The sequence below is a fragment of the Podarcis vaucheri genome (assembly GCF_965113315.1).
Source record: "Podarcis vaucheri genome assembly, chromosome: 14".
NCBI lineage: Eukaryota > Metazoa > Chordata > Lepidosauria > Squamata > Lacertidae > Podarcis > Podarcis vaucheri.
In genome coordinates this window covers 14,344,736-14,363,006 of record NC_138752.1, presented here as the reverse complement: position 1 = coordinate 14,363,006, position 18,271 = coordinate 14,344,736, and the positions used below count along the sequence as shown (strand labels likewise).

Sequence of the window (18,271 nt, the reverse complement as noted above, 5' to 3'; positions counted from 1 at the left end):
TCTTCCTGAAGCTTTTCAAAGAGATTGTGGAGGCACCCTCCCTTGAAAGTTAGAAGAACCCTGCTAGATCAGGCCAAAGGTCCATCTATTCTAGCATCCTGTTTTCAGCAGTGGCAAATTAAACATTTCCAGGAAGACCACAACCAGGACATGAAGGCAATAGGTTGGTGGTTTGAATCCCTGCGATGGGGTGAGCTCCCATTGCTCTGTCCCAGCTCTTTGAAAGCACCAGTGCAAGTACATAAATAGGTACCGCTTTGGTGGGAAGGTAAACAGCGTTTCTGTGCACTCTGGTTTCCAGTGTTCTGTTGTGCCAGAAGCAGTTTAGTCATGCTGGCCACATGACCCGAAAAGCTGTCTGTGGACAAACGCTGGCTCCCTTGGCCTGAAAGTGAGATGAGTGTCCCTACCCCATAGTCACCTTTGACTGGACTTAACCGTCCAGGGGTTCTTTACCTTTTTACCTACTCACCTATGTAGTTCCTCCCAACAGCTCGTATTCAGAGGTATACTGCCTCTGCCCCTCAGTGATCCATTTAGCAGCTGCCGTTACCTATTTATAGACCTTCCTTCAGTGAATTTAGCCACTTTCCATTTAAAGCCTTCTGAAGCCATCTTATTGGAAGAACACACCTGAACATTCATGTTCTTTCTGACCAATCGATGCTTTCATTTGCAAATACAGTGGTACCTTGGTTCTCAAACTTAATCCGTTTCAGAAGTCTGTTCCAAAACCAAAGCATTCCAAAACCAAGGTGCTCTTTCCCATAGAATGTAATGCAAAATGATTAATCCATTCCAGACATTTAAAAACAACCCCTAAAAGAGCAATTTAACTTGAATTTTACTATCTAATGAGACCACTGATCCATAAAATGAAAGCAATAATCAATGTACTGTACTATAAAATAAATAAGACAGCATTGTGGGTGATAAAAATTAAAAAAAAAATCTTACCTGTACTGATGATAGTCACACAGTCAATCAATAAGCAGCTGAACTGGGTTCCATACAGTCACAAAACAAATTAACCGAAAAAGCCTCAAAAACAACAATGCAAAATAAATAGCAAAAACAAAAGCGCCAAACTTAATCCATTCCGGAAGTCCATTTGACTTCCGAAATGTTTGAAAACCAAGGCGTGGCTTCTGATTGGTGCAGGCTCCCCGGAAGCAATAGACGACAGCCGCATCGGATGTTCGGCTTCCGAAAAACGTTGGCAAACCAGAACATTTATTTCTGGGTTTTTGGCGTTTGGGAACCAACCAAGGTGTTTTAGTACCAAGGCGTTTTAGAACCAAGGTACCATTCTATAGAGTACTCTCAGCTGCCATTAGATATTTAAGGACGCAATCCTAAACACACTTAAGCCTTGTTGAAAACAATGCGACTTACTTCTGAATAGCCATGCATTGGATTGGGTTGCAAGAAGTTTTGACAGAAAATGCAATGGATTGCTGCTGAAGAATTGCCCAAATTTCCGTACAGATGGGTGAATGCAGAATACTCGCATCAATTCCATTGCACCCACTCTCTTTCCCCCCCTTTTCTTTTTTGCTTTTAGTTACGTAAACTATAGATGGGCTTTCTCTAGAGCCCGCTTTGAGACAATGCCTTCAGCAGTGCTGTACGGCAAATTCACGCTGGTCCCAATGCATGCGCGTCTCTGCTCTTGTATGTCTAATAAGGTAGAATCTGTCACACACATTCTTTTATTTTGCGAATTTTATAGTGAAGAACGAGTTCAACTTATTTTACCGCTTCTATCAAAATTTATACCCCTTCAATATTATTTGGAATCCTCCCCCGAAATTCTTCGAAAATACCTCCTGGAAGATTCCTCAAGCTCAATATCATATGAGGTGGCTAAATTTTGCACTTTAGTAATTAGGAAGCGTAAATCTCTTCTGTTGAATGGCACACTGCGAAGTTCCCTTGTGTAACCTTTTTTCCCCCCTGAGGTTGTTGTTGATTTCTTGTTGTTTGATCTTGTGGTGTTTAGTGTCACTGGCTTTGGCCGCAATAAAACTTGAAACTTGAACTTTAGTTACGTAAACAGTCATCATCCATACCAGTGTTGGAGACATCTATGATGGTTGGCCCTAGTTTAGATCTGTTCATGCAGCCTTGTATGTAACATCAAAGGTGGCATGAATTCCAGGAAGGTGGGTTCAGGGAATTCCATGTGGGTGAGTGAATGGGCTGGCAGAGGAAGGGTTGCCGTCACTCCTCTTCCAGACTTCCTGGTTTCCATGCTGGCCAGGGAGGAAAAGGAACTTCCTCCTCCACAGCTGGCCTGGAAATGCAATGAAGGAAGCAAAACCACTCAAGGAGACTTATAATAATAATAATAATAATAATAATAATAATAATAATATATTATTTATACCCCGCCCATCTGGCTGGGCTTCCCCAGCCACTCTGGGCAGCTTCCAAAAGAATATTAAAATACTATAATACATCAAACATTAAAAGCTTCCCGAAACAGGGCTGCCTTCAGATGTCTTCTAAAAGCCTGGTAGTTGTTGTTCTCTTTGACATCTGGTGGGAGGGCGTTCCACAGGGCGGGTGCCACCACCGAGAAGGCCCTCTGCCTGGTTCCCTGTAACTTGGCTTCTCGCAATGAGGGAACTGCCAGAAGGCCCTCGGTGCTGGACCTCAGTGTCCGGGTAGAACGATGGGGGTGGAGACGCTTTGAAACAAAGCTGGGTGGAGTGTTGCTTAGGGAAAGGGGACGTGGCTGAGTGAGGTTTGTGTGGCCTGGGCAGAGTCCCAGGGGCCTGATAAAGAGGCCCGAGGGGGGGGCACATTTCACCCTTGAACCCTAGGTTCCCTCCCACTGCCACAATGTAAAAGAAAAGGAAAGGAAAGCTGTAAAAAGCTTCAACACTGGTGAGTCCATGCAGCCCCACTCAGGTCTTAAAAACAATTCCCAATAAAAACGATGATTTGCATTCCTAGTCTGCCAGATAATTAAGACTGCATGAGAAATAATTTCCTTTGGAAAATGAATTAAGGCAGAATCGGGTACCCTCTCACCCGCAGTCCCGCATTGCAGAGTTGCGTATAAGACTAAGATGAAGAAATATTATCAGCCTGTAGCTTGGGGAAAAAAGTAAGGTAAAACAACAACAGCCCTGCACTTAAGCTACCGTTAAACTTATTATCTCAAAGCATTTAAATGCCTTTGGTAATAAATGTGGGAATGGAACTTAGTTTTTGGCTTGCTTTACTCTAATTGAAATCAGTTTGTGGTTTAAGTTCCTACTCCGCCTGACAGATGATATCATTTCCTATGTGTTTTCTAATCCCTTCTGTTTTCCTAAGGTTTTATAAAGCAAAGTCTGACCATACATTTTGAAACCACTGCCCACCTTTTTCAGACCTACATAGGAGGGTGTGAATAAGGCTCCACCAATTAAACTGGGCTGCAGATTTGCAGATGCCTTACATAGAATCTAGCTGAAGTTAAGTCCTTTTGAACTAGACTTGACCTTATATGAGTCTTTGCATCTACCATGTAGGTTTTGTTTTCCTAAATCCTAAATAGCAGCCACTGGGAGGGCCTCAAATTATTGCCCCTGAGGCAGACAGGTGGGTAGGCAATTTAACCCTTTCATCACTTGCTGTGGTTGTGACAAAATAAAAAACCTCTTTCAAAGCTGCTATTTATGTTGGGAAGAATCCCTCCACTGATAGCAATTTCAGAAAAAAACCTTTACATGCAAAGACACATTTAGCATCCTATATAGTTTGGCCCCAAACCTCAATGATTTCAGTGGTAGAGAGCTGGGTGATTCCTCTATGGAAGTCAGCAAATACAATTGCTCATTTTTTCCTCTAAATTGTGCCCTTTCACTTTGGTTGGAAAATAATAGCATTGGATGGTGTCCTAGCTGTCATATTTGGAGTAGACCAACTGAAATCAATGGATTTAAGTTGATCAAGTCCATTGATTTCAATAAGTATACTCTGAATATCACTTACAGTAGTTGAAAGTAGCCAATTGTTTCTACAGCTTCCATAGAGTCAGAGTATAAAGTTGCTGCCACAATGTTTTAAAATGTAGCAAACAATCACATCTTATGCACATTTAACTTGTGTGATTTCAACCACACACAACTGAAGACCAGCTGGTTGAAATTTTGCAAGTTAAATACAAGCAAAGTGGAACGAAAGCTTTTAAGTTCTGCATCTTACTTGGAGGCAAGGTCAAGAGCTCTGGGGTGCTCTCACAAGATCTTGCAGGTCTATCTTGCAGGTCTGTCCGAGTTCGCATGAGATCTTGCATAAGCACCCTTAGCCTTCCAAAAACCATCGCAAAAAAAACTTTTCAGCTTTCCACCTTGCTTGCCAGGCAAGGTATTCTTGATGTATTGGCTCTGGAAGACGAGTAGGGATGCTTTTGTAGGATCTTATGGGAACTTGAACAGCCCCATGGGGTCTCACAGAGGCAGCCCCAAACCGGCGTGTTGGGAGGGCCTTGCCCTCCTTCCAAGGCAGAGAACTTAAAAGCTCTTTTTGCACCAGGTCTGCTTGGGATGAAGGGAGTTGGAGCCCAACAATAAGTGTGGTCCCAAGGCAGAAGAGCACTGTATTCAAGGTCTTTCTTGATACTTCCTGTGCTCCTTTGATTTCAGAAAGCTTGGCTGCACATTGCATGGCGAGTTCCTGCCTCCCCCCAGCAGAAATAAAGACACAAGACACCATAATTAAGGTTAATGGGCTAAAATTGGCCACAACTTTATTGGTTACAGGTGATGAGCGGTATTGGCTTAGGCATTGGTCCTAAATGACTATCCGGCTTCCGTCTGTCTGCCTGAAAGGCCGGGAAGGGTTAACACCAGCAGGGGTGCACATCAACTAGGCACTCCCCAGGGGTCACCACTTGGGGGCGTGCCTTGGGCCCTGACCTCCATAGGCTTCGGACGTGGCCACGCCCCCCGGAATCCTTTACCGGACTACCCTTCATTATCTGGGGGAGGTGATGGTGCTCCTCCCCCCATTCATCTACATAACAATACCCCTACCAATGTCTAACCACCAAACCGAGAAAGTTGTGACGATTTGCTACAAGGTAGGCGAAAAAACCAAATGGCTGGTGCCAATTTGCCAAGTGGAAAAATTCCTACCAGGCCCCTTAACGGCGACCAAAAAGCCACAAAATACAGTGAGACATTCTGCATTTCTGTTTGATGGTGGTTGTGGTCAGCACTTCACAGAATTAAACATTTAAAATGGTTGCCACCTGCTGTTTAGCTTCTCTAGACTACACAATTAAGTAATTGTCTTTCCTTTCCAGTGCAACATTGCAACATCAGGTGTATGAATGGAGGTACATGCAGTGATGACCATTGTCTCTGTCAGAAAGGATACACAGGAACACACTGTGGGCAGCGTAAGTACAGCCCTACCTTGGGTTAAAGACGCTTCAGGTTAAATCTTTTCAGGTTGCGTCCCGCAGCGACTCGGAAGTACTGGAAAGGGTTACTTCCGGGTTTCGCCACTCGTGCATGCGCAGACGTTCAAAATGATGTCACGCGCATACGCAGAAGTGGCGAATCGTGATCCACGCACGTGCAGATGTAGGTTGCATTCTGCTCAGGTTGTGAACGGGGCTCCGGAATGGATCCCGTTCGCAACCAGAAGTACCACTGTAAATGTAATCTAACATTTAGCTAGGGGTGCTGTCCTATGTGTGCTAAGCGACGAGGGATGCATTTTAGTGACTTTTGGAGGCAGAGGAGAAATTTTGGGTGAAATGGGGGCTTTGCCAGCACCAGTGGTTGCAGGAAGAGATCTTACTGGAAGCCACCAACTGGAAGCTGCCGAGTAATCAGGCAGTGGCACTGTGTCATCATGCAGTGTTGCTTCCAGGTTTCTTTAGGGAAAGGGTGACAATGGCAGTCACTGGGAAGCGGTCTTTTGGTTGAGACTTCTGTTGTGAAACTGAGAGAAGTGGCCCAGTTTTGAGCTAAAAATTCACATCTGACATTTGACTCTGTACTGGTTAATTAAAATGTAGAGCTCAGCCACAAGAAGACTAACAAATCCATTGTAACCAACAAATTCTGGGCTGCTGGTTAACTGCTGTGGAATTTTTCAAGCTAGCACGTGACTTTGCAATAGATGCCAGGAGAATTCTTTCTGACTGGAACAATTAAAGTAAGCATCAGACAAATTCATAATAATTGGATATTGCCTGATGTTGCAGTTCTATGCATTCTTAAAAAAAATTTTTTTTTATTAGTTTCCATTTTCCACATCACAATTAAAACAACGTAACTCACAGCACATCAACCACGTTGCTTAAAACAGTTCTTGCGTTCTTAGAATTATCAAAGACTTGAAAGGTTTTATGCATGTAGGATCTGATTAGTTAGAACTTCAACTGTGGGTGCTGTCTGGCCCCTTTGCAAATGTGGAGCAAACTGCAAGTTGGCTCCTATCAGAATGTATTCTAATGTTCACCCCCCCGCCATGCTGGCTTCATCCATGGTTGTACTGCTGCATGACTGGGTACACTGAAATGCACTCAGCCTTTCCAGGTAAGATGAGGTCTTCCCACATCTCATTTACATCCATCCATGCTGCTCACAGCAGAAGCAAATGATATATGTGTTGCCTGGGAAGTAACAGGCACTAGAGGCAGGTAAGTGAGGTCTAGGAGAGTCTTGGTTGACCAGAAATTACTAGATTGTGAACTGTGGTGCATTGGTGCAAGGCTGGCAAAGGGATGGAAAGGATAGACTTACAATGCATTTTATTAGTAACTCCTTTTCATGCGCAGAAATGGCTGGATTGTGCCCATATCTTGCTCTGTTGAAATTGTAACATATCGGGGAATTGGATTACATATGCTAAATCTTTGGCTTTTCAAATAAAGTCGTAGCTGAGCTTGATGTTTGGCTGTTTTGAAATACATGACTGCATTTGATAAGTAGTTCACAGAGTTTGGCATTCACCAGCAAAGGCTTGCTTGCTGGTCAAAATGAGTAAGACTGTCAGAGTCCCAGGCCATCCATATTCCAGCAAGTGGTTTTGCCAAGCAATGTGGATTTGTAATAATGTGTTTAACTGCAAATCATGTTCTTAGAAAGAGGCCTGTAATTCAGTTGGGCAGATGTGTGTGAGGTTTCATAGAGAGAAAGAAGGGGGAAATAGAAAGTTTTTGTCTTTTAAGTAAGGGTATGTCCTTATAAAGAGACATGGGTGGCACTGTGGGTTAAGCCACAGAGCCTAGGACTTGCCGATCAGAAGGGCGGCAGTTTGAATCCCCGCGACGGAGTGAGCTTCCATTGCTCGGTCCCTGCTCCTGCCAACCTAGCAGTTCAAAAGCACGTCAGAGTGCAAGTAGATAAATAGCTACCACTCCGGCGGGAAGGTAAACAGTGTTTCCGTGTGCTGCTCTGGTTTGCCAGAAGCGGCTTAGTCATGCTAGCCACATGACCCGGAAGCTGTACGCCAGCTCCCTTGGCCAATAAAGTGAGATGAACGCTGCAACCCCAGAGTCGGCCACGACTGGACCTAATGGTCAGGAGTCCCTTTATCTTTACCTTTTATAGCTCTTTCAGACAGGTGACCTCTTTCACCCTGGTACAGAGCTACCATTGCTTGGACCCAGCTGTAGGTACTGCTTGAGGACAAAGACCCAAATAGTAATTTCTTACACAGCTGGTTGGGTTCTTCTACTCTAAACCTTAATATTTCCATTATTATTTTATTTTATTTGTGGTTTTGAGACTATGCTTCCTCCTGGAGGAGAGTAGTTAGCAAAATAGCCAAAATACAATACAAGGATGAAATAATTATCAAAACACACTTGAAACCACAGAGCTGGTTTTCACGTAACACCAAACCAAACTATGGGTTAGTGTGAAAGTGTGAAGGCCTCCAGAGAGAAGATTCACAGCCCCTGAACTTCTCTCTTAGGTCTGCTGCTGCTAGGGTGCTTTGAGCCAAGCTATGCTGTTGCCTGAACCCAGGCTCATAGTTTGTCTTCTCCAAACAGGCCATTAGCTATAAACCCAGGGCCAAACCTTGGTTACAGTGTGTGGTTTGTCGGGAGCGAGACAAGCTACAGGCCCGGGTAAAGCCACAAACTGTTGCCCGTCATGGAAACATGGGAGCACCAAATAACTCTGTTGCTCATTTCACTTACAGCTGTCTGCGAAAGTGGGTGCCTTAATGGAGGGAGATGTGTCGCCCCAAACAGATGTGCCTGCACTTATGGCTTTACTGGACCTCAGTGTGAAAGAGGTAGGTGGGGTTTCCATATTTCCCCCCCCCCATTAGAAAAGATCAGACTTTGATGTGTTGTGTATGAGTTAAACTTCTGAATGAGTCAGTATGAGTTAAGCTTCTGGGTTTTTTTGTTTGCCGAGTGTGATGAATTAAGATGAAGGAACAATATGTTTCTGGAAGACTTATTTTTTTAGAAAATCTGATTAAAGAAGGCAAGTGAAACTGTAGCAGGTGGTGGAGTGAGGAAACAGCTCCTTATTACCAACAGGATTCAGGGCAGCTTTGTATGTTAAAACAGAGTGGGGAAAGGAATAAATTTGTGTTATTTGTACTTCCTCTTATTGCAGTTCCAGGATAGCGTATCCTTACCTACTGTCACTATAACCCTCTGGTGAATCCACACAGAGCAATCATTTTAAATCTTAGAAAGAGGCCAATGAGGAGGTGCAATGTGTTCCTTACTCCCATAATATCCTTTTGGTATATTCTCCAGGTTGTTGTTTTTGCCATGTGTGGATGTTATCCTTACTTCTATATTGCTTCTTAGCTCAAAGGCCTGTTCCATGATTGCTAAGCAAACAAGTTTCCCTCTTTCACCACACAGTCAGGCTGCTGTTTCCCTCTCTGATGAAGCTTCTGTGCTTTTAATCAGCTGCCCAAGAGGCAGAAATTCAACAAGTGCAGCATTTGTTATCTATCATTATAGCTCCTTCTCGCAGCTTCATTTCCTATTGTCAGGAAGAAAATGGCAACACTTTCTCTTACGTGGAACAAGGCACTGGTGTACTTAGGACACAGCAATGGTTGTGCCTTTATTTCCACAGTATCGTATGGTTCAGTATGTGTGTGAGGTTTTATTTACGACTGTGATGTTGATGAAGGGATGACCCACTTTGAACCTGTACAGAATTTGAGGTGCAGGACTTTAGAGATTCAGTGCTATACGTGCACTTTTAGGACTGAATTTTGGCCACCCCTGCTGGAATTTAGATGTGTTGGAGGTCTGCATACTTTTTATTTCAAGATGGGGATGAGGATGAAAGGCAAAGGAAACTTGGGAGTTCATTTTGTTTCATTTTTCATTTTTAGCTGTAAAAGCTGGCCAGTAAAATGAATGCAATCACGTACATTTTAGCTTGCTGTTTAATATACACAGAATGTCTTGGGCAATGTTTTGGCAATTGGAGCCACACTTAAGTATCGGAGTTATACTCTATCCTCCCTCAAGTCTCGTGCTTTGTTTTGACTAGCTTTGCAGAGTTCTTCTTCTGTAAAACTTGCATGAGTTTGTTATCAGTTTTGTGAACTTTTTTTTTGCTTGGGTAGCCATAGCAACACACACAGCTGTTTCCAGATGAGAACACAGCCCTACTTATCTGCTGTGCCCGAAGTAGTTCAAGGAAATTAAATCAAGTTTAAGAGCATTCTGGAGAGAGGTGACAGCAATAGCTGTTTAACTGTAGTTATCGTTTGTCTGTTTTTGTATTTTTGCAGATAGCGTATGTTTTAATTTGAACAAATGGGCTAACTTGGTGTCTGGAAAATTCATATGATGGGTTACATATAAAGCAGACTATTATATACTCAGTCAAGCAAGTCCACCTTTCTCTCTCTCATATGTATGTAGGCTCTGTTCAAGCCTAAACCTGGGAGAAACTCCAGTAGCTACAGAGAGCAGTTTGAATGCAAACTGTTACAAGCCAGGGTAGGATTGGATCCAGCATTACGGTTAACTCTTCCACACAGGAAAAATAGGTGGTTACAGAGAGCAGCCAAATGTTAGGAGCAGTGGAAGGACTGTTTATACTGTGTTCAGCCACAGAGAGGAAAACAGCAGAGAGAGGTCTCATACATTTGGCACTGAGCAGAGTTGTCCGTATACTTACAAAGTTTGAACAATTCCGTGCACCCCATGTTTGTTGTTTAAACCCAGCATTAAAATGATGGGGTGCACTTGAGCCAGACTTCTGAGTCTTAACCCCATGCTAAACTTATTGCATAGAAATTAGCAAGGCTTAAAAAATGCTGAATGAGACATGATCACGCCCATGCTGAATTATTTTGACTGCTAAGGTCAGTTTTTGCATTCAGCTAATCCCCCCTCCCTTAGGGGACGCGGGTGGCGCTGTAGGTTAAACCATAGAGCCTAGGACTTGCTGATCAGAAGGTCGGCGGTTCGAATCCCCATTACGGGGTGAGTTCCTGTTGCTCGGTCCCTGCTCCTGCCAACCTAGCAGTTCGAAAGCACGAAGTGCAAGTAGATAAATAGGTACCGCTCCAGCAGGAAGGTAAACGGCGTTTCCATGTGCTGCTCTGGTTCGCCAGAAGCAGCTTAGTCATGCTGGCCACATGACCTGGAAGCTGTACGCCGGCTCCCTCGGCCAATAAAGTGAGATGAGCGCTGCAACCCCAGAGTCGGTCACGACTGGACCTAATGGTCAGGGGTCCCTTTACCTTTACTGATCCCCCCTACCTTACTGTAGCTCTGTGAAGGGGAGGGGGGACTTCACGGGAATCAATGGAAGCTGCCTTGTGCTGAGTCAGACCACTGGTCCATCTAGTTCAGTATTGTCTACACTGACTGGCAGCAGCTCTCCAGGGTTTCAGACAGGATCCTCTCTCAGCTCTTCCGGGGGGATACCAGGGATTGCAAAGCAGATACTCTACCACTGAACTGTGGCCCTTCCCTTTGTGATACTGGTACTGAAGATGCAACAGAGAAACAGTTTTGGGATTAAATCTGAATCAACAACTGCCAGACTTAAGGATGCATACCACTTTTCTATTTATATGTTTCTAAAAATCCCAAATACACATGGTCGCATGGGGTTGTCACTTGTGGTGTTTATACCTTGATTGGAATTGTGTACAGTTTTTTTCTCCTGCCAACCAGTGGCAAAGCCAACTGGTTCATTTTGCCAACCAGTGTAACAGGGAGTAACAAATCAGTGTTGGTTCAAGACACAGCAGCTGATTTTTGTGAGTATAGAGTAGGCAACCTAAACTGTAAAAAGATTGAAAGGTTTTGATTAAGGTTACCGGATGTCCCCAGATTTACAAATCAGTCCCCTCACAAAATCCATCTGTTTAGTAGGAAGTTGAAAAGTGTCCTTGGATTCATTGAAAAAAATCTGCTAACCTTAGTTTTGATAGCTCCAGAGCAGCCAGCCTGTTGACAGATGCCATCATTAGTCACAAGTACTCATCAATCCGAGCCAATGGACTGTTTTGAAATGGGAATCTATTACCTCTGCAACTCATTAAAAACATTTCATTCAGTCTTCATGGCTCTCAGATGGACTGTGTTTCAAACATGTTGTTAAAGTTAATGTCTTTTTATTCCATCATGTTTTTATTTGTTTACAATAGTTATAGCCCACCTTTAGATATTAACTTTCCGAAGTACTTAATGTAGTAAAATTGGGCAAATAACTTATGGGGATATCTGTGTATCACATCATCGGCTACTGGATGGGAGTAATTCCAAGCCTATTGCATACAGCCTTGTAAATAAGCACACAAAATTTAGTGGGAGTCAGCATGGAAACACAGGATTCAAGCCTCTTAGCAGGCTATTTAAAAAGCCTTCCACCAAGAGAAGTGTGGTGAATAAGGTGGAAGTCTTTTATAATATTTTAATAAGATTCATATATTGCAGTATTTGAAGCAAGAATTTGGTAATATTCCAGGTTATGAAAAGTATTGCTTCTTTTCTTTTGCCTTTTTTCTTTATATTTTTAATTTTTTAATTTTCTTTCTTTTTATTTTTATTAGTTTTTGTTTTGGAAAATATGTATATAAGTGTGTTTACAGTGTTATGTATTGTTCTTTGCTTTATTTCTATTTTTTGAAAAAATAAAATAAAAATAAATAATAAAAATAAAAAGCCTTCCACCAAACAGGCTGATAGAAGAGGATCTTGACTGCAGAATAAGCTTCCCGTCCTCCTAGTGGAGCCCTCTCTGTTAGGGAAAATGGGTACCACCCCACCCAATGCAGTCTGTCCTCAGCCAGCAGATTGCCTACCTGCTTTCTTAAATCCGGTCCAGGGGGTGGCATTGCCAGCCAGTGGCGTAGTGTGGGGGGTGCAGGGGGGCCAGCCGCACTGGGTGCAACATCTGGGGGTTAGGGTTAGGGGGCGCAAATCCACGGGTTAGGGGGCGCAAATTACTTGCCTTTCCCCGGGTGCTGACAACCCACGCTACGCCACTGCTGCCAGCCACCTTCCACCTTAGTCTCAGTCACGCCCTGAACAGGGAAGAGGATGGAGACAAAATTAGTTGACTGCCTGTCCTTTCCTCTGGCTCTACCTATGGTTGGTCTCCCTGCCTTCTGCCCTAGCATACCCAGTGGTCCTCGGCCACCACCTCTTCCTCCTCAGTCAACATGGAAATCAAGTGTACTGATGGCAGAGGAAAGGAGAGATTTGTTGCTCCTGGCTCAGCCCATTCACACATCTGCATGGAATTCCTGGTCGCCTTCAGGTGCCAGCCAAGTTGTTGATTGCAAGGCTGACTTAATGCTGATACATTGAAAACTGCAGAGACTTCAAGGGACATCTAGTCCTATCAAACTGTAGAAGAAATTACATTACAAACTGAAGCTCCACACAAACTGAAATGAGAGAGTATCAAGGCATTTCTAGTAACATTTGGAAGTTGTTACGGGTACATACATAGGAAGCTGATTTCTACCAAGACAGAGCTTCGGTCTATTGAACTTAGCATTATCTACACTGAGTGGCATTGACTCTCCACAGGTTCAGACCTTTGGTGATTCCTATATTTCTTGTTTCTAAATGCAGTGGAAAGTACAGGCAGAATCACGCTCCCGCCCAGAGTTTCCTTTTGAGTCAGACGACAGCAGGCTTGGACTCCAGTCACTTCAAATATTAAGATTGTAGCATGTACCTCCCTCGTGTATGTACTGCATGTGCAAACAATGTCTGGCTTTCCTTCACGGCGTCGGTCCTGTTCAGCTCTCTTTCTCTGCAGCAGGATATATATTTCAGAATTTTGATCACCCTGTGAGTCTAGCAAAGGCAAAGGGTAAAAATCAGAGCTGCCAAACCATTTCAGCTGAATATCTCGTTGCTTTTTATTTTATTGATTTAAATACCGGTATATATTTGCATATCCTACCAGTTAAATCTACTAAAGTCTGCAGCCCTCATTAAAAAAAAAAATAACATCCAAAGAACTTTGGCAAAAATGCAAATTGGGCAATATTGAAGCAATGCAACTTTACTACTGTGTTCTTATATAACTGGTATAATTTGCAGAAAAAAGACAATGCACCCTGAGAGTGGTATAGAAAGCAAACAGTAAAGTGTAGATAAAAGTACAAGTCATTTCCCGAAAACATTTGTTGCATTTAAACTAGTATTATAACCTATAATTACTGCCATCCCCCCTCCCGCAAGAAAACCCTTTTTGGAACTGTCTTCTAAGCAGTACATTTGATGACAAAGACATACACTTGTGATGCTACATTTCTTTCCTGGACTTCAATATAAATAAAAGACATAAACGTTTATCTAGCATAGCTGTTAAGATACCTGAACAATAGGGCCACACTAGTATAGTGTAAATGGCTTCATATTTTTGTGAGAGAGGTTCTAAAATATAAAGCTTTCACAGTAGTATTTCATGACTACACAGATGGTTAATGCACACTGATTGTTAACTTCACAGATAGTTGTTATTTTCTCTGTTTAGAAATAGAGTATTTCTAGATAAAAGAATTGAGAGTATTTCTGAATAAATCAATTCAATTAAGTAAGTCATTAGCAGAACATTCACCTTCAAAATAGAGAATGGCTTTGTTTGGACAATTGAAGCCTGGGATGATAATCTAAATCAGGCCATTGACTACATTTGGGTGTCATAATGAACTATGGTTTTCCATTACTTGAATGAGCTATGGCAAACCCTCCCTCCCTTTTTGCTGTGACTGTGAGAAGGAGACTGAAAGCTTTTGCTGCTCATTCAAATGGAACTTTCATAACCAAAGTTTAGCATTATGCCCACCTACCGTATTTTTCGCTCTATAGGACGCACTTTTTCCCCTTCAAAAATGAAGGGGAAATGTGTGTGCGTCCTATGGAGCGAAGACGCCGTAGCCCCGCGACCCTCTCCAGGCTGGAGAGGTGAAGCGCGGCTATGGCAGGAGCCTCTACAGCCCCACGTCACCTCTCCAGCCGGGAGAGCGCACGCGGGGCTAAAGAAGCACCTGCGACCCTCTCCTGCCTGGGGAGGTGACGCGCAGCTATAGAGGCTCCTTCCGTAGCTGCGTGTCACCTCTCCAGCTGGGAGAGGGTCGCGGGAGGCTGCTTTAGCCCCGCACGCGCTCTCCCGGCTGGGGAGGTGACGCGCTGCTATAGAGGCTCCTTCCGTAGCTGCGTGTCACCTCTCCAGCTGGGAGAGGGTCGCGGGAGGCTGCTTTAGCCCCCCCCCCGCGCGCTCTCCCGGCTGGGGAGCTGAAGCGCGGCTATGGCAGGAGCCTCTACAGCCCCATGTCACCTCTCCAGCCGGGAGAGCGCGCGCGGGGCTAAAGCAGCCTCCCGCGACCCTCTCCCGGCTGGAGAGGTGACGCGCGGCTATGGCAGGAGCCTCTCCGCTGCGCCTTTCCGCTGCTCCCTGACCTGCTCTTTGGGGCTGGTGGTGGGCTTCCCCCGCCAGCCCCAAAGAGCAGGTCGAAAGGAACCTGAAGCCTGGAGAGCGAGAGGGGTCAGTGCACACCGACCCCTCTCGCTCTCCAGGCTTCCAAGGTAGCCGCCTGAACGCACCTTAAAGGACACCTTGTTTTAGAGCAGGAAAACAAGAGGGGGAAAGTTCTCCCCCTCTCTGTGCAGCGCCTCCTGCCACTTCACTGAAGGGGCGCTGGGCAGAGAGGGGGAGATTTTTTCCCCCTTGTTCTCCCCCCTCTAAAACAAAGTGCGTCCTATTGTCCGGTGCGTCCAATGGTGCGAAAAATACGGTAAGCTGTGGTTAGTGTTAATCATGGCTTATCAAAATAAACCCGCTTTATAACCAGTGGCTTAAAGTTGGCTTCTTTCAAACAAGCCATACTTAAGATTAACTCCAGTTTCTTGGATTTGGACAATGCAACAAGCTGTGGTTAATTTTAAAACGGAAAACATCTGAACTCCTCTATGCAAGTAGGAGGAGTTTGTAAGCCCAAAGATTACCTAGACTCATTCCTGTAATGATAAACCATGGTTAATTGTGACATCCGAACACAGTCACTAAGAGCATAATACTAGATAATTCATAGACTACCCAGGGAAGAAGTGTACACACAACCAGTGGTGGTATGATTTATTTATTTTTAATTTCAATTGTCAGAGTGTTCCCAGTTTAAAACCTTTGTTCGTTTGTTCTGCCTGGTGATCAAAAGATCTCTGCCCGTAGATGTTCTTTTTCCCTGGTGCATTATGGGTATCTAGGACTGTAACCTTAAGTAAAGGGACCCCTGACCATTTGGTCCACTCGCAAATGACTCTGGGGTTGCGGCGCTCATCTCGCTTTGCTGGCCAAGGGAGCCGGTGTACAGCTTCCGGGTCATGTGGCCAGCATGACTAAGCCGATTCTGGCAAACCAGAGCAGCGCATGGAAATGCCATTTATATTCCCGCCAGAGCAGTACCTATTTATCTACTTGCACTTTGAAGTGCTTTCAAACTGCTAGGTGGGCAGGAGCAGGGACCGAGCAACGGGAGCTCACCCCATCGCAGGGATTTGAACCGCCAACCTTCTGATCGGCAAGCCCTAGGCTCTGTGGTTTAGACCACAGCGCCACCCGCGTCCCATTAACCTTAAGTAAACATGGTTATTAAAAAAAAGCAATCATGGTTAAATTCTGAATTGTCTATTTGATTTGTCTATGAGGAAACCCAAACTTGAGAGTTTTGGCATCCACTTCATAATTTATCTCTCTTTGGGGTATCAGAAATAACAGATCTTGAATTTGAAAATGCTGCTTGATTATGATTTTCTGTTGGGAAATATAATTCATGTTGTGTTAAGCTTGAATTTGCAGTTGCAATGATGGGGTATGTGTGTGTGAAAGGAGGAAATGACTATTCAACAATGATTAATAACATTTGCAATAGATATGTTCACACTTCCAGCTGATCTCTGGAAGTTTTGTAAGAAACAAGTAGCTTTCCTGTATTTCTTTTCTGTCTGCTTGCTCTATTTGGCACTGGAATAGGACTGTAGGGAAAGAGGCCTAAATAAGGTATACGGAACGAAGTAGATGATATAAGAAAACAATCTGATTGCAAACTGTTAAGCAGAGAATGCAGAATTTGTATTGAATGTGCTATATGGAGGCGAAGATCTGCTTTGGGGTCTTTTGTTTGAATAAAAGGTAAAAGATTCTTTGAAAAATCTCAGAAGGGGAGATCTAGGCTGTCGCTCTATATGCAGCTACCTGGGAATCCCTTGCACCCTTGGCAGGGTGCTATATCGCATCCCCCATCACTTTACTGCAATAGCTGCATTAGAAATTACTACATTTTTGTACTCCCCACCAAGGCCTGTCTCTGCTAGGAGTATCCCTGACTGAACTCTATGCCTTTTATTTCTCAGTAGAGTTGCTCTTGGCCTGTGAACCCAAGCACTTTTACTTGGAAGGGAGATCAATTAATCTAACTGGGTCTTCCATATAAGTAAATGGGTTTAGAATTAGGCAGTGGGGGTTTTCCCTTCAGTTTTCAAATCTCTAACCTCTGTCATCGCAAAGAGTTGTATCTAATGCTAGCCGTATTAGGTCCAGTTACAGATAGGTAGCCGTGTTGGTCTGCCATAGTCAAAATAAAAAAATTCCTTCCAGTAGCACCTTAAAGACCAACTAAGTTAGTTCTTGGTATGAGTTTTCATGTGCATGCGCACTTCTTCAGATACACTGAAACAGAAGTTGCCAGACCCTTCTATATAGTGAGAAGGTGGGGAGGGGTATTACTCAGAAGGGTGGTGGGAATGGGAGATTGGCAGGTAGCTGAGATGAGCCTGTTGACGACTCTTAACGACTGTAATAGGTCTTATAGGAAAAGGCAAGGGGTGAGAAGGTGAAAAATGGCTTAGTCATGTATAATGAGATAAGAATCCAATGTCTTTGTTCAGACCAGGTCTCTCCATGGTTTTAAGTTTGGTAATGAGTTGCAATTCAGCAGCTTCTCTTTCCAGTCTATTTCTGAAATTCCTTTGTAGTAAAACAGCTACTTTGAGATCTTGTATAGAATGTCCTGGGAGATTGAAGTGTTCTCCTACTGGTTTCTCTGTTTTGTGATTCTTGATGTCAGATTTATGTCCGTTTATTCTTTGGCGTAAGGTTTGGCCTGTTTGTCCAATATAGACAGCTGAAGGACACTGTTGGCATTTGATGGCATACACAATGTTAGACGATGAGCAATTAAATAGGTCCAGTAATTTTAGCAAGTATTCTCTGATTAGGATGTAGTTGCGTACAGCCCAAATACCCTGATGCAGATTTCTGCACACCTTTACATTACAGTGGTACCTCGGGTTAAGTACTTAATTCGTTCCGGAGGTCCGTTCTTAACCTGAAACTGTTCTTAACCTGAAGCACCACTTTAGCTAATGGGGCCTCCTGCTGCCGCCGTGCCGCCGGAGCACGATTTCTGTTCTCATCCTGAAGCAAAGTTCTTAACCTGAAGCACTATTTCTGGCTTAGCGGAGTCTGTAACCTGAAGCGTATGTAACCCGAGGTACCACTGTGTATTTCTAAATGTTTTATAAAAGCAACAATATGTATCCTTGGGGTTTTGAAGCTTTGCTAAACTTTAGCTGCTAGAAAGCCCAAATCTAACATTTTTTTTCAGGGTCCTTGCAAAACCTTAGGTTGACGTTGAACTATGTCATATTAGAGTTCAAGATTGCTTAAATAGTGCAACTTTGTCCAGAAAGGGTAGAAAAGAAGGATTTGGCATGCCACATTTAACGTTTTAGTGGGAGGCATTTTAACTCAAGACATCGCATATTCATATAGCCAAATATGACCAT

The 18,271-nt window shown here is 43.8% G+C and overlaps 1 protein-coding gene across 4 annotated transcripts in view; it reads left to right on the top strand.

Moving 5' to 3' along the window:
- Positions 1-18,271, top strand: part of FBN1 (fibrillin 1) — a 217,779-nt gene that overhangs the window by 33,323 nt on the left and 166,185 nt on the right. For all 4 annotated transcript variants that reach the window (XM_082198198.1, XM_082198199.1, XM_082198200.1 and 1 more), the window contains 2 exons: positions 5,303-5,398; positions 8,164-8,259. In XM_082198198.1, the coding sequence (XP_082054324.1) occupies positions 5,303-5,398; positions 8,164-8,259 (192 nt within the window). The remainder of the gene's footprint in view (positions 1-5,302; positions 5,399-8,163; positions 8,260-18,271) is intronic.